General features: G+C 47.1%; 1 protein-coding gene across 15 annotated transcripts in view; it reads right to left on the reverse strand.

Moving 5' to 3' along the window:
- Positions 1 to 7,269: 7,269 nt before the first annotated feature.
- CACNA1B (calcium voltage-gated channel subunit alpha1 B) overlaps positions 7,270 to 23,647 on the reverse strand; it is a 301,534-nt gene continuing 285,156 nt past the window's right edge. For 12 of the 15 annotated variants that reach the window (XM_026860253.1, XM_026860255.1, XM_026860252.1 and 9 more), the window contains 9 exons: positions 21,949 to 22,056; positions 20,539 to 20,666; positions 19,534 to 19,661; positions 18,334 to 18,460; positions 17,645 to 17,755; positions 15,807 to 15,842; positions 13,277 to 13,484; positions 12,899 to 13,110; positions 7,270 to 8,903 (listed from right to left, as the gene is read on the reverse strand). In XM_026860253.1, coding sequence (XP_026716054.1) covers positions 8,367 to 8,903; positions 12,899 to 13,110; positions 13,277 to 13,484; positions 15,807 to 15,842; positions 17,645 to 17,755; positions 18,334 to 18,460; positions 19,534 to 19,661; positions 20,539 to 20,666; positions 21,949 to 22,056 — 1,595 coding nt within the window. In that variant the 3' untranslated portion in view covers positions 7,270 to 8,366. The remainder of the gene's footprint in view (positions 8,904 to 12,898; positions 13,111 to 13,276; positions 13,485 to 15,806; positions 15,843 to 17,644; positions 17,756 to 18,333; positions 18,461 to 19,533; positions 19,662 to 20,538; positions 20,667 to 21,948; positions 22,057 to 23,647) is intronic. The other 3 variants (XM_026860246.1, XM_026860256.1, XM_026860250.1) reach the window with 3 other exon arrangements.

The raw sequence follows: 23,647 nt of genomic DNA on the forward strand, positions 1-23,647 counted from the left end.
GGGGGGGGGGGGGGGGGGATCCCCCACGGCCCGGGGGGACACACAGACACACGCTTGTACCTCAACCGGGTGCTGCAGGCGTTAGTGACCTCCCCCACCTGCTGCTTTGGCCTCCAGAGGTCACCCCATGCCCCCCAAATCAAAGTTGCCGCGAGTGTTTTTCGGGGTGCTTTGCCCCCAGAGCTGTACCCCAGCCCGCTGCCTCCCCCCGGGGGGGGAAACCTGACCCTGCTCCCACAGGGTGATGGGAACAGCGCAGCCTCCCGCTGTGGCATTTTGGGGTGAGTGAGGGGCCCCAGCTCTCCTGTGAGAGCCCTACTGGTCCTCTGGGTTTAGCCCCTGCTTCCCTTACCCAGAGTCGGGGCCAGTTCACCCCTCTCTTGGCATTACATGGGTTAAATCTCACCTTGCCCAGATCCTGCCCAGCCCTCACACCACTGCAGGCTCCTCTGAGCCACAGTGGAAGGTATTTACAGATACCCCAAAATTGGGTTTTCCCCATCACCATCCCACCAGCCCCATGTCCGCTGCCCCAGGGCAGATCCTGCCTCGTGCTGCACCTCATCTCTCCGGTGTCACCAGGGGCACAGACCCCGCCACCGCCACCACGACACTGCTCTGCCCTGCGTGACAAACCCGGGGTGCTCACAGAAGCCCTTTGGGCGTTTTGGCTCAGGTCCATGGAGGAGACGGGCTCACTCCCAGTCTGTGCTAGTATTTTCTCTGCAAGTCACCCAAAGACACCCCAAAAACATGGGAACATAGAGCGAGGGGCAGCCAGACCTGCCTGCCTCCAGGTGAATGTCCCTGCCAGAGCGTGGCAAGTGACCATGGGCTCGGTGATGTCACCTGGCTGTCATTTCGTTCAGGTGGCAGTGGGAAATCAGGCTGCTGTAAGCTCCTCTCTAAGTCCTGACTGATGCTTAATCGTGGGGAGACGCGAGCCCCGCTGGGTGCACAATGCGCTGTGCTCGCCCTTCTCTGCCCATTTCCAGGCCTTTCCCCTGCCACGCACTGACTCAGCTTGTCAAGGAAATGAAGGTCAGAGACACTCAAGGAGTCATTTACTTTGCTGCGTAGAGGACTTTATTTGTCAAGAACATGTGACACAGGCTTGTCTTTCCTTCCTCAGGTGTTGCTGAATCCCATTGGTTTCCACAGCTGCAACCTTCTGTGCCAGCAGCACAATTCCTGCTGCATCTCTGGGCTCTCTCCTGCAGCTGGGCTCTGCTGTGGGAAATGCAACCTCCTTGCAGTGCGGAACCTCTGCCCTCCACTCCTTTCATGTACCACTGTCACACTGCAGGAGTTTTTTTTTAGGTGGATCACCTGCAGAACCAGGTCTTTTAAACACTCTCCACTCCATGAGGAGGAAAAAAACCCTTGTAAAAGGCATTCATTTATTCTGCCACAGTCCTGTCGGCTCAGCTCAGCATCATCTTTTTAAACATGTTATCATTGTGCTGAATGCAGTAACACAACCACATCCACTCCCCTCCTCAGCCTCCTGTGAGAAAATGGGGTTTTACACCCCTGTGAGTATTTCAGACTTTTGTGCAGGAGTAGCTGGACAAGGACTGTGCCTCCTCCTCTGCTTGTGCCATGCTGGGCAGAGAAAAGGCTGCCAGAAACAGAGAAATAATAAAAACAGACACAGACAAAGCCAGTTCTGGGATATTCTGTTTCAGAGCAATGACAGAAAATGGAGATGAGGATAAAATGAATGAACTACAGTTACTGATACTGTTTTCTTTGAATTAACACAGCTCTGCTCCATCAGCATGTCCCAGGTTTCCTCTGCAGGCAAAGGAGCTCTATTCTGGGGTTTCCATCAGTTCGCTCGCGAGCTGGTTTGCTCAGACCTCCCTTCTCAAACAGCCTCAGCAGCTCCTTTGTGCTGACTCACCTGCCTCAGAACTTCACCCCCGCAAATATTTGCACAGCCTTATCAGAGCCACCCTTCCCCATGCTGTGCAGAGCTCCTCACAGCTATCGCCATAAATCAGCCCCCAACCTTTCATCATTTTTATTATTGCCACTTTTCTTTGAATTCCCTCCAAGGGAACCAATGCATGATGTGCTAAAGTCCCAGTATCACCTCACTAGCACCCTACAAGTTGCCTGTGGATGGAAAAAAATCACACACACATCAGTGATTTAAAACACCAAGACATGAAGAGTGACCTGCAGGAGCTCAGGAGACCTTGTCCACACTTCTGCACTTGCTTGCTGGGTGACCCTGAGCAATTCAGTCCCCTTGAGGTGTCTTAGTTTCCTTTTTTTATCAAATGAAGATGGAAACCCAGCCTCTTTTGCAAAATATTCTGGAATGTGCTGAGGGACAGTGTTGAGCTGAGGCTCATTATGATGATCAGGCACTTTCTGAAAACGGTGCTTTCAACAGTCCTGAAAATATCAGGAGACCAAGAGGGATGAATTCCACTGGGATGAATAATTCATCACCTTGGAGGGTACTCAGGAGTCTATGGGCACTGTCTGCAAATGTGGCTGGAACAGGGAAGCAGCCAGATGATGATGGCTTTTATGCTCCAGAGAGTATAAAAGGCCAAATTACCTGCACAGCTTGGACTCAGGTATACTCAGTGTCTCATCCCAAGCCTTCTGCATCCTAAGACAAATATTTCAGGGGATGACCCTCAAAGAGTTGCAAGGGGAGATGAATCAGCCTTTTTCCATTTTTTGTTTCCCTATAAAGTAGAAAAAGCCTGAAAATGCTACCCCCTAATGGTAAAACAAGGCGTGGGGGTGCTGTCCTCGGAATTCCTGATCCAAAGCCCAGATTTTATCCACAGGGCAGAGAGTGGAGATACAGGGAGCAGAACTCTGCTAGCAAGATGTGTCCCTGCAGGGAAGAGCCCTCGCGCAAACCCGCTCACACGGCAGCTTTGCATGAACACTGTTACACTGGTCAGGAGAACCAGGCGGTGCTGGGGGCAAGGTACAAAACTAGTGCCATTTTGTGAACTCAAAAAGCAAAGCAAAATGGGTGTTTCGGCACCCGTGTCTCAGACACGGGAGATGCTCAAATCTGGTGGCAGGGACCCCTCCTGCTCCAGCTCCTTTGCCCCAGGACTCAGGCAGTCCCTGGAGAAGCTGTTGGGTGCATTTGCTGCCTTGGTCTCATGGACTGAAAGAATACAACAGAAGTAAGGAGAAAGAAAGGAAAAATAAATACATTTTTTAAAAGGCATAAAGCCCACAAAATGCTTTTAGGATTTGAAAACACATGTGGGATGGTAAGCTGGTTTTGGAGCTGCTCTGTGATACACATCTGGAGGGGAGAAGCTGCTCATCTGGTCCTCCAGGCAGATTCTAGCTCCCCAGATGGCTGCAGCGGAGCGAATGCCATGGGCGTCTCTGCTGAAGTTGAGATGCACACTGATTCGCAAATCTTGCACTGTTTTTTCAAACTTTCCCCTGTATGCTGCTCAGACACATTCAGAAGCCTCCATTCATCCTGTTTGTTGGGGATATCTTAAAAATTTAATAAAAATCCTACTCTTCTCCCCTGTGCTCCACTGTTGTCCCACCCAAGAAACCCAAACCCTGCACAGGCTGGAAGCCAAGAGAAGTTATTCTGCTCAGAATTTTGCTAATAATTCACTGTGTGACCTCAAGTAAAATCATTTTCTTTGCATGCTACAGCCTGAACTGGTGATCAGAAGGGAAAAGACCTTCTCCTTGCATCTACAGCATTTCACATGATACCTGAATCTTAGGTGGGACCTTGGGTGGTCTCATCGCAGAAAAGATGCAACAAGAGAGAAGAAGAGCTGAATGCTAAAATATACCTTGTGCTCTGAACAGTACCAAAAAATGCAAAAATGCAGTGGTCTTCCCTTCAGCAGCGCTCTCCAGCTGATAATAATTTTTCTCAATTTTTTGGAGAGTCCTTGACACAGTCAGAAGTGTCACAATAACACACCCTGATGAAAGAGATGCACATGGAGGATTTTTTTCCCCCTGGTAGGGAATGAGGGCGGTTCTGCAGTTATCCAAAGAAATGAGAAGTTCCTTCCTTCTGTACCAACAGCCCTTGGGTTTTTCTTCTGCTCAGTGCAAGCCTTAGGAGTAGGAACTTCAAGGTACAGTCAGCAAGAATTATTATTATGATTATTATTATTATTAGGTTCTTTTTCTACAAGTGCTACAGCATGCCCTGGACACATGGCAGACTCCTGACAACAATCCAAGCCCACATGCTACCGATTTCCACGCCCGTGCCTACCTGAGGTAGCACCAAGGACACTTGCTGGGAGTGGGTGTAAGGTTTAATGAGGGTTAAATCTAAAGGGAGCACAGTGCCCAACATTTTTGCACATCAACAAGAGAAATATCAATCACTGCTAGGGTTTTTTTGTAACCCTCAACTTAAATTATGCAATTTTGCTGCCTGTTAGACTCCAGGAACTGTAATCTCCATACTGGATCCACACTGCAAAAGCAAATTTGCAAACAGCTCCCTACTCAGACCGAGCATCTGTGAAGCCTGTATGGAAACAAACACAGATGCAGCCAATTTCTTAGAGTGTCCCAATTTGGGCTAAACTAAATCCGGTTTCACACCAGCTCTCGGGGGTTATCGCTCAGCGTGGTGGTCAAGCCAAGCTGCCCCCCGCGGCTCTCCCCTAGGCAGCCCACCGGCTGGGAGGCTGCTCTCAGGATGGCGGTCTCCCGGTCACTAGGCACACTGCACACACCATCTTTGAATTTGTAAGGGTTTTTTTTCTAAGTTTTTATTTTAATTCAAGGACTTTGCTTCATACAAAATGTAATTGTAGAAACAACTGCAGAATTCAAAGTTTGGCTGATAAATATTACTCAGGCAGCAAACTAGGCAATCACAGAACCTTTTTTTTTCTTTTTTTTTTCCCCCTTTTTTTTGGGTAAAGTTCCGCTTGTGTTGCATGGTTGGAACTTTTATAATTTTTAACACTGTTTTTTTAAATATAAAGTTTTGCAACAAACCCCCAATTTATATCAAATATAATTAAAAATTAACAACTGATGAATACATTGTATCAAAAAAGTACGAAGATAAACATTTTCCATGCACATACTTTTTATATATGTATATATGTATATATTTTACATGCAAACATTACTTATTCAAAGTACAGCCACTACGAGACTGGTTCTGGATGCAGAAAACTGATTGGTGCAATTCAAGTTTGGCAACTCACTATGAGGATTCTTGGAAATATCATGTATGCATTGAAGAGACAGCAGAGAGGCTGTAAAAAAAGGTAGGAAAAGGGTTATGAACAATTGTGGTCAGGCTTGTCTGTCACTGTCATCAACCCCTACAAGGCAGGTGGAGGATTAGACAACTTGAGATTCTTCTTCGTGTTCTGCCTAAGAATTGGAGTGACCCAAGGCCCTTGTTTGGCTGTGCGCTTCCAGATGGTGTGTTAGTGCGGGGCTGGGGGTTTGAGGATCTAAAATGGTAGAGGAAGGGGAAAGGCCGAGTGGAGAAAAAGGCAAAATTATTCAGTACAGAAAGACATCTCTTTTGCTTTCCTGTGTGGGTACAATGTTTGCATGCACTGTCAGAGAGATTGTGTTTCCCCTCTCCTTTACTTCCTGGAGTAAAAGAGTAACGTTTTCTTTAAAATTTCAAATAAGGTGTTTGTGCCTTCATATAAGGAAAATGTATAAAACATTTGGTCACAATCATGCTGAAGCCTGAAACAGGAAAATCCAGCAGATAAAGCTACAGAATGGATGAAGGTCTTTCTGACTGTTGGTGGTTTGGATGTATTTCCGAACGTGTCATCTTGTTGCATAGCCCTCCGTTTGCAAATTACAGCCGTTACCCACAGCGGACCTCTGGCTACCGCACTTCCTTTATTCAAAGTGCACATAAATACAGAGACAGAGTTACAGACAGGAGTTATCCTTTAGCAGAATCCAGGGATGAGATTGGCCAGAGATTATTGTTTCGTAACGGAACAAAAAAAACCCAAAAAAACACAGAAGGAAACAAAACCAGGTTGAATTTCCTCAACAGAAGAGCTACAGGGGATGTGAAGAACCACCCTCCAGCAGACTGTTCCCTGCCTGAGGCTGAAAGACTGCTGGGAGCGCAAGACGACCTCCTGAGCATTTTGGTAGCATCAGAGACCCTCCAGCCACCCCAGTGACAAAACAAATCACCGGGGTCCAGCAGGATCTCTACCCATCCTAAGCGACTGCTTCTCCTGGAGAAGTTTCACAGTTCTGGGGCTTGGTAGATCCTCTGAAAAAATTCATCTGTCCAACCCTCTCCTCTTTCCTATCAGCAATTTTACCAATGTGCTCACTTGGCACCTCCCCCCCCCTTCCTCCTTTAACCTTTTGTCAGTGTACTATGTGTCCTCTGGCCACCCTGTGCCCCAGATTAGCCCTACAATGGTTCATCAGACCCACGGACACAAGGTCCTGCCCAGGGTTTTCTTTCAGCACTCCCTCCCCACTGGCATACCACATTTGCCCCTTTCCCAGGCTCAGAGTGCAGAAATCCACACAAACACAAAATAAAAAAATCATCCAACGCAAGAGTCATTGCAAGAACACAGAAATCTCATCCCTGAGAATCAGAGTTAGAGGTTTTGCTTTTTTTTTTTTTTTAACCTTCTCTTAACAGGCAATAAAACCAAGACTCTCTCCAACTGCCCTCAACACAAATTATGCACCATGGAAAATGGCCAGAGCTCTCGCAGCCCAACTGCGACCCGACACGCAGAGTGAAAGATGCTGCTTCTCCTGCAAGAGTGTCTCTGCAGATGCTGTACTTTTCCACCTTCATCTCTCCTGCAGGACCTAAACACTAGTCAATGAGAAAAGGCCAGTTTTGTTTGCTGCAATCACTCCCCTCCCACCAATAAAAGTATATATTAAAAAAACAAAAAAAAAGAAAACAAAAAGGTTAACAAAACCCAAACCAACCCCAAAGCATGTTTGCCTTCCCCACTGTAAGCTTCCAACCTGGTACTCGAATGCACTGGCCAGCGATGCGATGCGGGGCGTTGTGTGCACCGCAGGACCTCTGAGACGAGCGGCTCCTCCTGGCCCTGTCCTCCCTCCCCTTCTGCCCCTCCCCACGCTCGCCCAAGGTCTGATGCATCGAAGCAAGAGGTTGCATCATCACTGTGAAAGATTTCAAAGGTTAGGCACTTAGTAGTGAACAACTGGAGCATTCGGTAGAAACGGTGGGACCTGGAATGACAATTGGACTAATTCTCTACATAAAGAGTATTTTTTTTCTTTTTTCTTTTTTTTTTTTACTGTACAATTTACAAAAATGCACACAATGAAAAGTTAAAGTTCTATCTAATAGCTTGATATAAAACCAATAACATTTCTTCTTCTCACCCCTACACTTTTTCCTCTTTTTTTTTTTTTCTGGTTTTCTTTTTTTTAGTTGTTTTTTGCTAAATCAAGCTTATATTGTAAACAAGACAAAACAGTGAGGGCGTGTTGCGTTTGACAGGAGAGAGGGACAGAAAGAAAAGTCTCAGCAGCAAGGAAACAGTCCTTACAAAGTAGCTCTCTTGTGGCTTTATCATGTGTCAGTGTGAAGGACCCGACGTGGTGAGTAAATTAAAAGAGATCCACACGGCAGCGGTGTCAGAGCAGAGTCCCGGCTGCTGGAGCACTTGGTTGGCTCAGGGGTGTGCCACTGGCTCCGCCGAAAAGGATTGCTGTGGCTGAACATCAAGTCCCCGTGGACTGTCCTTTGTTCTGGTCTGTGTTTCTCCTCTCCCAGTTTCTTGGGTAGATCTCTTCCTTCTTAGCAGTGAACGAGATAAAACGTGGATGTGATCTTTGTTCATGTGTGTCCGTTTGCAAGCCCCAACTCCCACCCTGACCGGGGAAAAGAATATAATAATAAATTAATTAAGAAATAGCCCAACAAAAACTGCGCCAATCTCGTAAAGGATCGACAGTCTGCTTTTTCTGCTCTTGAAGGTGAGGACTGCTCTTCTCTCGGCTTCTCGCGTGCGTCGCGGATTTGGCATCTGGTGCATGTCTTTGAACTAGACAAGGCAGTAGGGAGGCGGGCGAGAGAGGGAGAGAGAGATGTGCTCCCCCGGCTGCCTTCCCCCTAAGGAGGAAGCCTTCTTCCTCGATTTGTCTAGTGAAAAAAAAAAAAAAAAAAAAAAAAAGAAAAAAACAAAGAAAAAGAGAGGAGAGAAGCTGCAGGAGTGTCTCCGGACCCCGGGGGCAGAGCAGTTCTCGCTGCAGGGGCTGCCCCGTGGGCACCCTCCGGCCCTGGGCACCGCGCGCATCGGAGCGCACAGCCTTCCAGATGATAAAACTCATCGATTTTAAACGCGCACACCTTGAAGGGTTTTGCCATGCCGCTAGCACCAGTCATCCTCATCGGCTTCATGGTAGTAACTACGTCCTCTGGTGCCAGTCCCAGGGCCCGTGTTGAGACCCAGCGTGTAGTGGTAGCCATTGGGCACCCTGCGGATTTGGTGAGATTGGGAGGTCAAGGAGGAGACGTAAGAAGTCCTTGAGGACCGTCCCGAGTTGGTGGCCACTGCCTCCTCAAAGGTGAGCGTGTCCTCCGGCACCGCGCGGTAGGGGCTGTCAGCCTCATCACGGTGCCCCAGGTAGGGGTCAGAGCCGATGCGGGCCACGGCCGGGGGGGGCGGCTGCTGGTCCCCCCGCAGTAGCGCGTTGTGCTCGGACAAGCCACGGCTCAGGCGTCCCGGGGAGAAAGTGGGCAGGCCGGTTTGGAAACTGGTGAAGTGCACAGGCGAGGAGTTAGCGGTCTTGTAAGTGATGCTGGGACGTGGGGTCAGTGGAGTCTGTGGGAGCTGCCTCCGACCCCGGCATGGGGTACTAGCACCAGATGTCGACAGCAAGGGGCTCCCATTAACTGAACCACTGCCCTACATAAAAATTGGAACAAGGCAAATCAAAAAATAAAAAAGGGAAACACCAGACAAACACAAAGGCAGGCAGGTATAAAACAGAAGGAGAAGCAACAGAAGGGAGAGACAAGTCACAAGAGGAAAGAAAAGCAAAAAAGAGAGAGTTTAGACAGGTACAGTTAGGGGGAGGAGGTTCTCGAGAAATAATTCAACAAGAGATGTAAAGAGCTGGAGAACTAAAGTTCTGAGAGAGGTAAATAAGAACAGAAACGATCAGAGCATCGGTAGGACGCAAACTAGCAGACGCTCCAACAGAAGGGGACACTGTCCGGAGGGAAGGCATCCACATCATACACAGGCTCAACATGCGCCTTACCTGAACTAGGCGGGAGCAGCTCAAAAACCTACAGTATTTTTGTTTGCAAAGACAATTTTGCAAAACAGCACTCTTTGCTTTGGGGCGGGTTTTTGCAGAACTTCACCCGACGGTTGTGAATGCTGATGTTAGGAATCATTTCTGTGGTCAGAATTGGATTATGTGGAAAGAGAATTTGGGGGCAAACTGTTTTTTTGTAGTTTGGGGAGTGATTTTGATTAAATAGCCACTCTGAAGAAACAACAGAAAAAAGATTTTTGGGCGGGCTTTAACTAACAAGTTCCTCAAACAAAAATGCATTCACCTGCTCTTCTTTAATATTACACAGCTGATTTTTGAGTGGTAGAGGAGTCTGGCAGCTTCCTGGGTTACTAACAGTGACATGTGGGAGTGCATTAAGATACAGTAAGTTAAAAAAATGCCATGAGTGAGTGGCATGGGCCCTTGTTTTGGCATTTCTGTTTACATTCTCCCAGGGCAGTAGATAAATAGCCCTATGAGAGTGTTTTCAAAATCCCCTAGACTTCCGTGACCTAACATTTTGAGACCAGACCTTTAATTTTTAAAGAGCAGCTTTCCCTTCCTATAAAAACATCAGATTGTTGTTTGCTGTGTTATCCATCAATGCTTGCTCTGCTCTGCCTGGGTTTTCCAGCACAGATTTCAGGGCAAGCACAGCCGTGCTGGGGGTTATCAGCCCAGCGGGTGGATGTAGAGGCTATTTCAGCCGCTGTTGCCATGAGTTGTGTCATGTCACTCAGAAGAAGAGGCAACACGGGTGTTATGTGGGGGTGCAGAGCAGCGTGGGTGTCGCTCACCGGAGCTCCGCTCTCCACAGGCACCAAGGACTGACACGGCATTTGCTGCTCATGCTGCTGCACCAATCACTCACATCTTCCACAGCCTGGAAACTGAATCTTTGCCTTTCTCTTCTTTGGTTTTCATCCTCTCCCTTCTCTGGCTTCCCCACATTTCAGCCTTGCTCTCTGCTACAGACACGTGTTCTCCTTCCAGGCGCCTGCCCCCCAGCTGAGCCACCTCCCATCACCTGCCTCCCTGAGAGATGGAGGAGATGGTGACCACCATGCAGCGATCTACAATTTACCAACATCCAGAGGAAGATGATCAACTTTTTCCAAGGGCCTGAGGCTGAGCCCCTCAAAATTACAGTACTTACAAATGAAAGCAGAACTAAATTGTTTTAATAAGCTAATAATGGAGTTTTGTGAGATTTTCAGGCTTCTTTTATCCAGGACCAATTCAGGAAATGGTCTTGATTGTAAAAAGATGGTGAGGTCTTTTTTCAAAATGTCCAGCAAGCTTCTTCTGCTGAACCATTTTGAAATTCCAAGAAGTTTTACCTCATTTTAAAAAATGCTTTTCTCGGATTCATCACGAAATGGGATTTATATTTAACAATTCACCTTCATTGAAGAGGAAAATTCACAGAAGATGCATAACATTTCTATGTGGGTCAAAGAAAGCATTGTGAGCTGACCCAAAATGAAATGTTCATGGCTTGGTTTTCTTATCTCCTTTTTTTGTATTAAAAAAAACCTCCAAAGAACTTCTCTTTGAACCAAACCTGTCCTGATTTTTGGCTTGGCTCTAGCTGGAATGGAGCCACCTTGTTGGCAGGGTGGAGCTCAAGCCAGCCTCTCTTTTGGTGTATGCAGGGGCCTCCAGGGACTTGGTGAAATGTGCTGGGCCAGGGCTCCTGGGGAAAAATGTGTCTCCCAAGGAGAGAGACAGACTAACAAAGAAAATACTTGAGAATTAATAAGCACCTTGTTATCGAGCCAGAATAACACAGGAAACAGCCTGACAGAGCTTCTTGCAGAGACCTTATTATGACAAGGGGTCTTCAGCTCATTGGGACAGAAGTGAGATGCTGGCTTGGCTATTCTTTGAATCTGTTTTTTTTTCCAGAACAACCAGGGGATGTATTAGCAGCTCCACTCAAAGTAGGTAGCATGTGATCGCATAAAATACATGGACGCTGAAACAACAGACTTCCTTCTCCCTGCTTTACTAAACCCCCACAGGACATGGGAGACAATACAGACTCCACTGGAACTGGGGGAACAGATTTATAAAAGCCAGCTGATGCTCCAGTGCTGAATGTCTATGAACTGTGGGAAGATTTCAGTTTTTTAATTAAAACATACATGATATTTGAAGTTCTGGTAAACTGAGCATACAAGAAAGGAGAGGCATCATGCTAAAAATCAGTGCCATCTTCCTGCCTCTCAAACCAGAGGAAGAAATTAAGAAATGGGAAGAAAATCTTTTCTGAAAAATCAGATGAAGGCCGGCTGGGGACTGCAGTAACTGGAAATGGGTATGACCTGTTAGGCTGCAGCTCCCTCTTGCTATGGCCACACACAGTCCTGAGTGCATCAGACCTCACACCAATGTCACATCCCCCCCCAGCTGAGAATAACTGTGCAAAGTGTGTCCCACGGCCCGCGTGTCTCCTGAGCTGCGGGGCAGCAGCCCCGAGCACTCACTGCAGCACTGCAGCCTCTGATGCTGCAGCCTGGATGCTGCTAAGGAGGGAGAGAGAAAGGCCCAGGACAGGGTAAGGAATAAAAAAGCTGCTTCATTTTGCAGCTAGTGGGACACTATGAAGCCTCTTCATTTAAATCCTTCCCCTGGGCTCTAACTCATGCTGAAAGCAGGATTTTCTCCTGTTCCCCATGAGCTGATGTTGCTGCAGGGGCTCAGGGCTGACAGCATCTCTCAGCCTCTCCTGAGACACCCAGCTGGTGACACACCACCACCTCACTGCAGATTTAGGGAGATTTTGAAGAGTGGCCAGAGCCTCCCTCCTGGCACAGCAGCTGTGCATTATTTGACGTTTGCAGGGATCGTGCTGGCCCAGGGGTGAGCTCTCCCCTTCCACCCAGGTCCTGACTTCTCCTACATTCCTCCTCTCCCTTACCATGATTTCTCCTCCCAGCTAGAGAGCACATTTGAAGATTGATCTGATGCGAGGGAAAAATGACATTATCCTCAATTTTCAGAAAATTAACCTGTTCTATAATACAGGACAGCTCTGAAGCCTACGCAACAGCAGTTGGAAAATCCTGCTCATATGAGCAAACCCTGCTGAAATCACAGCTCTGGCTGTCTGGAATCCCTATACTCTATTACACTGGTTTGTGTTGTGGTAAGGATTTCCTTGGCAACCACCAGATGTTTGTGCAAGGGGCAGCGGTAGGTGCTGGATTAAAACAGCCGGCAGGGGAACGGTTCAGCTCAGTTGCCCAGGTCCCACGCCACGCTACCAGCCTGCTCTGGCTCAGATACACTTTCTCGACCAGCAACAAGAGCTGCCAGTCCTCAGGTCTCTCAGGCTGCTCTGCTGAAGCCATGAGCAAGGGTGTCCTTAGCAGTGGGATCTCTGCGATACACCTTGAGTCACTCACTCTGTAGGCGGCCACTAAAGAGCCATCAAGTGACATTTCCATCCCTGTTTTGGATGTGAAGCACTAAGCAGGACCTCAGTGGCTTTGTATCCTAGTGCCTGGCCTTCCTTCCCCATCCTGCCTCCTTTATTTTAAACAAAACACCGAAAAAGTGTGTACACCCCTGGAAGAGCTTAGGGCTCTTCTCCCACCCTGCATCTCCTCACCTGTCTGTGTGGACCTTGCTCTGGCCCTCCGTTGGGTGAGGTGGGCCTGCTCTGATCAGCAGACTTGGGCTGGGAACGGTCTCGGCTGCCGTAGCGGTCGCAGGAGTAGAAGCGCTGCTTTTCAGAGGAGGAGGAAGAATGCTGCTTCCTCTCTTGGGACCGGCCACGCTCTTGCTTCTTGTCCTTAGAAGAAGACTCACCAGACTGAGCCACTGAAAGAATAATGTTGGTTTGGGTTCACCAACACAGGAAGAACACTCCAAGTGTGAGGCAGGGGCGTTCCTCCATGCAGACGGGACCCCAAATCACACCAGATGACTGCTGTGCATCCTGAAGGGTGGAGGACAAGGGACAAATCCTTGTTTGCACAACACCTACCAGCTTCTCCATCGGCCAGCTGATGGGGGGACCTGTCCAAGGACTTCTGCTTCTTCTCTTTCCGCCGGTGGCAGCGGTGGTGATGGTGGTGATGCCCTTGCTCCGGTGGCATGCGCTCCAAGGAGTATTCGTAGAGGTGCATGGCATGAGGGCGCTGCGGGGTCAGTGTGGAGACAGAGCGCTTCATGGGGCTCGTGTCCGGGATGGGCTGCAAGGCAGACGGAGGGACATGGAGCAGGGTGAGGGCAGGTGCTGCACCGTGCTCAGCTGCTTGGTTCCCAGCATGGGGAGGGTTATACAGTAAGAGAAAGGGGCAAGGAGGGGAAGGAGAAAAATGGTTAATTAGATATAACTGGAATGGGCAGACTTGTGGAATGGTAGAGTGAGGGCTAAATTTGAGGAGCAAATGTGATCTCCATTTGCTGAAATGGGCTTTACTTTTAGCAGAGTGCCAATCCACAGGTACCACGGGTGCAGAGCAGTATGCAGCACTTCACACCAAACACAGCATCACAGGAGTGAACAGGAGATCAGCAGGGGCATAGGGCAGCACAGTAGCCAAGCATCTCACAAAGATAATTCTCCAAGACTAGTTTGATCCAAAGCTGCTTCAGGGATGTGGTCATCTCAAAGCAACTCCAAAGAGGAAAGCATGAAAGCATTGCTGGGCATCACATGGAGAGGGAGAAAAATCAGGAATAAGTGGACAAACCACTGAGAAATTACTTCTACCTCCCTGCAGTTGAAGATGACTCCCATCAAATATTTAAAATTCTCTTGTCCCACCATCACTCCTTGAAGCCCTGTGGCTAGGACAAGTAGGATAGCATGTATGTCTTGCAATTCTACCAGGACATCTCCAAAAGTGACTACTGATTTGCTATTGCTGTTTTCAAATAATTTTTCACCAAACATCTGGACACAGCACAATAGCACAGACTCCCACAGGCATCGCTGGATCCTGTCCCCGTGCCAGTGGCAGCTCCAGACTCTGCCTCCTTCCATTTAGGTTAAAAATCTCACACAGGTACGCTGCAGAAACCAAGACAAGTGGGCTGCAGGACACCTATTCTCCCAGTTTTTCCCTTCCCTGCTGCCCAGTCACCAGGTTATAAAGCTCAGAAAATGAGGACAATTCCCACGTTCCCTTCTCTGTCACTCTGCTGGATTCTAGCTGGCTCTGTGCTGGAGACAGGGCTTCATCCATCCTCTGGAGTTTTCCCTGAGTCTACCACTGCATCAAAGCTGCATGGCAGAGGAAAGACCTCTGAGCATGGTGGTCCAGCCTGACAGGGAAGGAGCTCAGGATGTCCTCCAGTGCCTTACACTTGTTTGAATTCACAATCCAATGTGTACCTCCAACACCAGTTCTTGCAGAACATTTACTTTGTTCATTGTAACCTTTCCAAAGAGCTCTGTATTATTTTTGCTGTCTATGCTATTTTGTTTGCTTATCCTGAAATTCAGATCTCTGCTGCCCCATGATATTTACACAATGCAAAACCAGTTGTTTCACAGCTCTGCTTGTTATTTTGAATGGAATGAATTGCTCTCCCTCCCAGTGGGATGTCATGGGCAGATTATCTTTCATGCAAAGATGCAGTCTGGACTGAATTTTGTTTGGTGCTCTCTCTATTGCTAGGCAGTTACCCAAATTTTGGTGCTTCCCACTGGAGGGCAAGGTGGAGTACTAGAGATGGAAGGTTTGCCAGGGGCACAAGGAAGACACTGCTGGGGTTGGGGAGCACAGCATAGCCTGCAGCATCAGTGCAGGCTCTGCACCAGTTCAGTTAGCAGAAAAATGTTGTGCTGCATTTGCCTCCTCCTGTGGTGCCTGATGTGTGCGCAAGAAATTATACTGAAGAGCTTCATGTTTGTTCTCCTTGCTTACTGTTAAGCCTGAAGATGGATGGTCTGATGGGCAAAGAAAAGTGAAAATACTTGGCACTAAAGCCACTTTTCCAGATTTCAAAATCTATATAGGAGCTGCCAGGAAGGAGACAACAGAAATTTCCCAGAAAAAAAAAAGAAAAAAAAAAAGACCAAATTGATAGGAAATTAACATTTCTCTTTGGACTTAATTCTGTGCTTATTCCAGGGACTGAAGTCTCCACTGACACTCATGGGAAGTGCCAAAGCAATGAATACCTTTTCCATAAATCCTGACAATGCTCCCGTTACATTAACGGGGCATGCAGACTCCCCACAAGCCTCTCGAGAATATACCATAACCCTTCAGAGAGTTACTAATTGCATTACCAAACTGATTGTTTCCACTTCCTAAATTCCTGTGCAACAAGGCATACAAAAACACACAAATAAGCAAAATACACAAACAAAAAATCCCAGCTATTACAGCGTGCAGCGTGCAATTGTGGATCGAGGGAACTGCAGCAAAGTGGGAGGAGATAGCGGCTGCGTCGGTGCAACATTGGACTCCAATGAGAAGGGAGAAAAGTAAAGGGTTAAGGAAGGTTAATTATTTCTTAACATGAATTTAATAGGATACAACTTAGTGCAAACTACATACTGCTAGGTAACTCCCAGGTGACCGTGCTTTGCTCCTCTGCAAACAATTCGGACAAGATGAGAGACATTATTTGAAGCAGCCCCACAGTACAGCCATTGTCAGACATCACGGCAGATGTGCAGCAGACACGATGACGACAAGGGAGGGGAGGTGATGGGGCAGGAGGACAGCAAAGAGGGAGGGAGGAGGTGAGGTTGAAAGCATAGGAAGATTTTTGTTTAAAAAGTGGAACATAAAAAGACAGAGGAATGACAGGCAAACAGAAAGGGAGACATTCAGAAACAGAAAGCATTGCAAATAAGAGTTATAAAGAACTCAAAAGTTTGGGGGGAGCCGAAGCAGCACGTGAGAGGGAGGGTGGAGGGCACAGAGGGGGAAGACACACACAGAAAGTACATCAGTTATTCAGCCGAAGCTACAACCACCAAAACACTGTATTATTAAATGAGGTTAGATCTGGTCACATATTACAGGCCTGATTCATAACGGGATTAGACAGTTTTCCCATGGGGCAGCTGTGCCCTGGGCAACACCTACCCTGCTTCTGCAGGAGACACTCACTTTGGCAAATGTCTGACTGCAGCCGAGAGGAGTTTCCCAAGGAAAGGCTCGTGCTGCTAGCAGTGCTGCTGCCAACTGCTTTGCCTTGGAAGGAAAGATGCTACTTGTGGTCTAGAATAAAGGACAACTTTGTTCGGGGAAGGGAGGGAGTGTGGGTTTGCTTTGGGGTCTGTTTCTTTTATTAAGCATGTTGAGTAGTGTTCCTGATAACAGAGAGACTCCCAGCTCGCATACAAAGACTGCAGTTTCTGGAGTCAGCTGGGAAATTTGTTAGCTGATGAAGTATAGCTTGTGCCAGCCTGAGCATGTTAGCAAAAAGATTTTATCTCTCGGAGTTATTGCTGTATATGCAATACACAGGCATTTAGTTTCGGGGTGCAGCATACCCTTCACATTCTGCTCCCCATGAAGAGCAATGGAAACAGCCCACAGCTGCGGGCTGCTCACTCCTGACTCTATGAATCAGGCCCTTGGAATGAGGGAGACACGACTATGCGGGGTAAGATGTTCTGACACACAGGAGGCAGGACAGTGGCTGGAGAGCATCCAGGACAACAAGCTAGCAATGAACATGTGAAATGCCCCAAAACGATCTGTGTATACTGTGACATCCTACACACTAAGTAGCATTGACTAGTTGCTGTAAAAGTCAACTCTAGTGATGAGATTTCTTTACAAGAAGTTAAACAAATGAAATCCTCAACAACATTTTACTGACCAAAGTCACAATACAGTATATGTTAAATATTGTGGAAAGAGAAGAAAAACCAGAGAGGATGCTTCGTGTCTCAATGCAGCCTTCCGGGCACAGACTCCCTGTTATTTTCTGTACCTACTGCATTCATCCAAGAGAATCACAGCACATCTTTGGCTTTCTTTATGGCTAGGGCACAGGAGCACGTCTTGACTGTCTGTCTGGATAGGTGGCACGCAGCTGTCAATGGGAAACATGCCTTCCAGGAATACAGGCTGGCAAACAGCATTGTCCCCCGTTAATCAGAATAGACACTCTTGGGTCGGTAGTCATCACTTAGCTACCCAGATAGAGGGATTTCTCTGGATTGCTTTTTGCTGCAGCCAGGGATGAGTAACGCTGGGGACAGTGCGGTGTCCACACATGAATACCTGCCATCCAAGCACAAAGGCTGGTTACCTGTCTCTAGGTGCAGCAAACGTATTTTAAAACAAATATTCACAAGCAACTTCCAACAACACAGCAAGCAGAGAGAAGATAGTGAGTTCAGTCTCCCACCACTATTACAGTCTCCCTTGCTCACCTGAGTTTCGGCAGCCAGGCGTGGCATGGAAGCCGCCCGCCCCTGGCTCTCCAGGCCTGGTTGGTGCTCTCCGTTGGCAAGCGTGGGGCTCATTTCCCTCATTTCTACCACCTGAGGGAAACAAGAAATGGTTTCAGCAGCAAGAACATGAACATCATCTTTGAAGCCATCATCTAAGCAGGCTTCTACTAAGTTTGATTTAATTGTGAAAAGATGCTAGTACAGGAAAAAGAGTAAATTAAGAGCTCAGGTTAGTCTATCTACAGTGCTGTCTTCAACAAGGACAACAGTGGGCCAAGCTCTTCCACCAGCCATGGCAATGAGCCCCCGCTGTGACCTGTGAAACCCCTCATCTGACTTTGTACACTGATGACAATGGGATGAGTAGGAAGAGACAACCTTAAGTAACCTGTCAGAGTAGACACATAATTCCATGGAAGGCATGTCCACGTGTACAGCTATGAATAGAAGCTACCAAATTTGGTTTATCTCCATAATGTTCAAGCAAACTTGGGGTTATGAGAGACAGAACAATGCTTGTCTTAAGAGACAGATCTACTGTTTACTGCATTTCACCCTGTCTTCACCTGTTCTTTTCTAAACGTTTTCTAACATTTCTAAAAATCTACTGCATTTCTAAAATCTACTGCATCTCACCCTGTTCTCAGATCTTCAACCTGTTTGCTCACCCGTTCAATGGGGATTTCTTCTGAGTGGCCTCGTTCAAAAGCTGGTGTCCTGGTTTCATAAAACATGTCCTGGGTGCGTTGAGTCCCCCAAGAACTAGACTCTTTGATCCCACCCTCTGGGGCTGGCCTGTCAGAAGGAAAAGAGATGAAAAAAGATTAACTCTTCTGCAAAGAGATTTTGCTGACCTAATTGTGATGAAGGTAAACCACTCAGATACTCTTTGAGGCTTAACTTGTCAAACTAGTTGCAAGAATAGGCACAGCTGCTGGTGAAGAACAACAAGGAAATCAAACCAGACATCACAGGGTTTTTTTTCAGTAACTAAGGAAAACAACTTCTGCAGCTTAAGTTCTGATGAAGAAGAATTTTGGAGTTCAGGCAAATTATGTATGCAAGACCAGTTAGACATTGGTCAAACACATCTGTGGCCATGCTAAAGTTCATTCACTGGCTGTACAGTGGTACAGGTGGCCCTGGGTTTCACTGCTGAGTCTGATGTTGGTTTCCCCATCAGGGTTATTTGGGACATTTAAACTTCAGATGCCTATCATTAAAAATCCATAGCGCTTGTGAGCCAGAGGAAAGTCACCTGAAGAAGAGCAGGAAATGGAGAATTGATTAGGGATCACTGTTACTATAACTGTTTGGTAAGCTCTCTGTGGAGGTATTATTTTGTCCAAAGAGAAAGAGCCAGATTTGGTCCTGGAAAGTCTCAAGAAGCTCTTGCTGTTACCAGTGCCATGAGCTCGAGAGACAACTTTGTTCCCAAGGACATTGTGACTCCCAAGAACTCACTGCAGTGGTGGTTAGTGGGCAGGGGCTGCTTTGGTTGTTTTGCAGTGATTCCAAATTCCTGTAAGTAAACTCACACTTACAACCAGCCACAATGGAAAGCTCTCCAATTAAGATTCAGAGGAAACCATTAAGAAAACATGAAGATCTCGAGAACCCAACACTACCACCAGATGGATAACTGCACCTGAGGCAGCAGTGGGAAGCAGAGCAGCACAGAGGCATTTTGGTAGCCACCAGCAGGACTGTCCCAGCTATGGTGCGAAGGGGCTGATGGTTTTGGTGTCACCAGCTGTGCTGCCCCACCTCCAGAGTAACTGAACCAGCAGCGCTCAGGGTTGATGCATACACCCAGCGTGCCCCTTCCCTGTGTTACAGTTTTGGTGGGGTGGCCATGGGATACTCACAACGTGCCCCCGTTGTTTAGTGAGGCTGAGCTTTTCTGGCGAAGGAACGCCTTTGCGTTGTTGAATGCTGTGGGCTGGGTTTGCTCCAAAGTGGCCTTCAAAGGGTGGAAGAGTGACACCGGTCCGGGCTGCGAAGCACAAGGAAAGGTTGTCAGAGACAGAGCTGTGCATGGGGAGGATGGGCTGCAGTGCTTTTCCTAGTTAATAGAGTCCGCTTTGTCACCCTGAGAGATCAGCCCAGCTGAAAGCACACCCCAGCCTTCCCATAACTGTAAGAGGCTCTGAAGGACACTTGGTGCCCTCAGCTTTGCACAAGCTGAGTTGTGTTGTAATCCCCGTTCCCTCCAACAAAGTGTTCCCCTGGTCACCAGAGCGCAGTAGGGATTTCATGCACTGATGTGACCAAAGGAGCTGTGCCATTCAGGTGGCTCATTGTGACACTGGGTCTGCTGTAGCCTCCCACCTGTGAGACAGACAGACCGGCCATGCTGGAGATCAGCTGGATGACCATCCTGGAATCAACAGGTATTTGTCCTATCAGAAAGCACTGGTGTTTCAATCTCAAGCCAATTGCATGGAAATATTTTCAAGGAATTGTTAAAAACTTCAAATCTATTGTAGCCAAAAAAATTTTGAATAATTCCCATTTTCAAAAATTGCTGAAACATTTTATAGTCAAACTATCAACAGCTTTGGTGTCCCAAAGAAATCTTCTGGGGTTTCCCTAGGCCACTTCTGAAAATAGGACTTAGACTGACAAGTGTTACTTGACATTTTTTTGGAAAAGATCTTTCCAGACCTACTGGAAAAGGCAACTGCAAAAAAATTTTTTTTTTTTTTTTTGAGAGAGAGACTTTCAGGAGGGGTTCCCACTTTTGAGACAGCGTTTTCAAATCCTGCCTGGAGAAGCATCCAGACTTTCTGGATGAAACATGCCAGTGACTCTCATGACAGCTGCCCAACACTGGAGAACATGCTGCCCAAGAGGAGGATGGAGAAGGATACCTTTTGGCTGAGTACCTGGCACAGGCCTCCAGGAGGCTGGTGAACTTGCTCCCTGCTGTTCTTATTCTGCTTGTAGAAGTCGAATATCATCAGTGCTGCATAAACTTTCCCCACAGTCATCTCATCAGCTGTCAGAGGATGGAGAAACGCAGCAGAGACATTCATGTGACAAATGGGAGAGGATCAGGAGAAGTAAGTCAAAGAGCACAAGAAATATCAACAAATGGGCATGAAAATCGAGGAGAAAGAAGAAACAACATCAGAATAATGAGGCAAAACAGACACAGAAAAGTGGGGGAAAGAAGAGACCAAGAAAAGGTTACACCAGACTTCTTCAGATCTTTGCCTTTTGCTGCCTTTCACACGTGGGGAGGATGGCCCCTTTTCCCTAGCTCTCTGTGGCAAACATTCACAGAGACTGTGTAGAAAAAAAACAGGCAGGGAAAGTTTGTGGCATTGTAAGAACTGCCAATATAAGAATTGCTAAATTAATACCAGATCCACAGCCAGCTTTTTATCAACAAAGAAGTCTTATTCCTATTTTTTTGAATTACAGTCAACTGGGGCATAATGGGCTAATATACATTTAAAGAGTATTTCATTTTTCCAGGTGTCTTTTTTCACCCTCACAGCTATGCTACCAGCCTTTCCCTGCATGGCAATGGAGCACTTCCCATAGAGCAAAGAGTTAAAGCAGCAGATATACAGGGATCAAGAGAGGAGGGGAGGAAAAGACTTAAACAATCGGAGCCCACTGATTTGCTCTTCCTCAGCTCCCTCTTTCTTCTCAATTAACAATGCCTTTATTGCTCTGCACTGTTTCTCATTAATTGGGAATCCAGAGCCCTTGTCTGGGCCAATCAAGATAATGGCAAACTTTCCATTTTCTCCACACATTTGCCCAGGACATTATCAAGTAACACAAAGGCCTTTAGCTTCCAAATATCTTACTTCTGATTCTGTAAATTCTCAGCAAGCTTTAATTTTCTTTGCCTGTTTTTCTGGAGTTCAGACGGTAGAAATTGCTCTCCTGTCCTGTAAGGCACAGGCTGGAGGCAAAACAAGCTATGAAAAACTTCTGGAAGAGGCCACACAGGGCATCGGCCCCTTCTTGGCACTGGGTTGGGTTTTTTATTAAGTTTGGGAAATCTACTGTAGCCTAATGAAATACGTGCCTGGATGTGACCTCAGCTTCCGTGCCCCTTATGCGACCATGGCATGGAGGTGTGGGCTGTGAACCCTCTGGAGAGGGCACCTAGAAGCTGAACTGTACTGTGTTTTCTTTGCTGCTCCTCTAGATGACTCTGCAGCTGGATGGGACTAGGGAAATAGCAGGCAAGGAGGGAGAAACCTGCTCTGGGCTTCTTATGCAGCTGGGATGGGCTGGGTGCCTGCTGATGAACCACTTACGTTTGTGAGGAGGCACCAGCAAATCCAGAGTTTTCTGGGACAGATTGGGCCAAACCAGTGAGATCTCCTTTCTCAGCTCAGCATCACACTGGTGCTGTTTAACACCCCCTGCAGAAACGGAGAGGAGAGAAAGAAGCACACAAAGAGTGAAAAACCTTGTCCTTTCAGCACATACCACTGTTCACACAGTGAGCACAGGAGAAAGCCTTTCCCCCACTCCCATTCCTTGAGAGCACCAAGCCAGCATCAGCCACAGCAGCTGTCACAACGGGGACCAGTGACCTCCTCTGACAGAAGTGTGTGAACTCAGCAGGACCATCATTGCTTCAATCAGCTAACCCTCTGCTGTTGCTTGGGGCTTAAACTTAAGCTCAGGCTTATTCCAGCTAACTGCCTATTTGGGGTGCTAGGTGGTGTCAGCAGAAAGCAGCAGCACCTCCGAGGTGGGATGCAGAGGACCTGGTCTGAGGTGCTGGACCATGAGCAATTCATGACTGATTCCTGAAGTTTTTGGCAATGAGACACAAGCACGCGGTTCTGTATCAGCAGCATCAAACAGCGGCTCTATCAGAATGTAAGTCAGAAAGAGCTGAACACAGCGGCATTATTCAAATGGCCAAAGTGAGGTCTCAATACACAAGTGGAAAGTGATTACAGTATAGGTAGGCCAACAGGCCAGCTCCCAGATGAATGCACTGCACAGTAGGCAATTAAGTAGTTCATCTGAATGACAGGGATTATTTTTCTAAGAGAAAAGTAATGGGAGGAGACTCTGGGTACTCTGCTACATGGTGGTTTGAACTCCCACACCAAAACTCATTAGGAAGGGTTTATTAAGGGCCTGTTAGTCCCTCTAAAGACTCAATTAAATGTAGCACATGAAACCTATTCAAACGAAGCACATAACAACAAAACAGGACAAAAAATCACAACCCACAGCAGATATAAACCTCAGACAGAATCCAGTGCTATCATCTTTTCTGGTTCCCTTCCAGTGTGCGGCCAAAGAACGGGTCGGGGGAGCCTTTTCAATTCAAAAAGGCTGTTTGAATTACCACTGCTGACAGGTAACTAGAATCCTAAAATAATACAAACTCTCAGTGTCCTTATCTAGAGGTTATTACTAAAATAAAGCACTGGCCCCTAGAATTCCAGGCAGTCCTAAATGCATCCTTAGAAATGAGGTTTGATACTCACTCCCTAGGGGAGTCCCAGTGACCCGAAAATTTTTTCTTCTTCCAGCAGTGCCTACTCATCAAAGTTTAAGCAATGTATGAGGGAGGTAATTAATACAGAGAGGTTGAATGGCTGGCCTAAAACCACTTAGGAAAAGCACAACATCCTAACCCTGCCCTGCCCTCTGCTTGTAAGACCTCCTGTTAGCTTTTAAATTAGGTATAAAAATGCTTTGGATGGTCATGCCTTGATTCTGACCCCAGCCAGCCTGATTAAATAGGTGTAATGACCCAGAGAAAAGGCCAGTGTATTTTATTACATTGCAATATTTAATTGGGAAGTCAAGTAATGCCTGATTAAACACTTAAATAATTAAATTTTATCTCAAGGCAGAATGTGGTTCATGGCACTTGGAGTCACTGCTTTGTTGCCAGCAGTTGGAGAGGAAGGGCTGTTTTTTTTCCATCGCACTGGAATAGTTTTAGAAAAGAGCTGTGAAAACTCTCGTTTCTGTTATACAGCA

This window comes from Athene cunicularia, assembly GCF_003259725.1.
Source record: "Athene cunicularia isolate RWA chromosome 17 unlocalized genomic scaffold, athCun1 chr17_part1, whole genome shotgun sequence".
Taxonomy (NCBI): domain Eukaryota; kingdom Metazoa; phylum Chordata; class Aves; order Strigiformes; family Strigidae; genus Athene; species Athene cunicularia.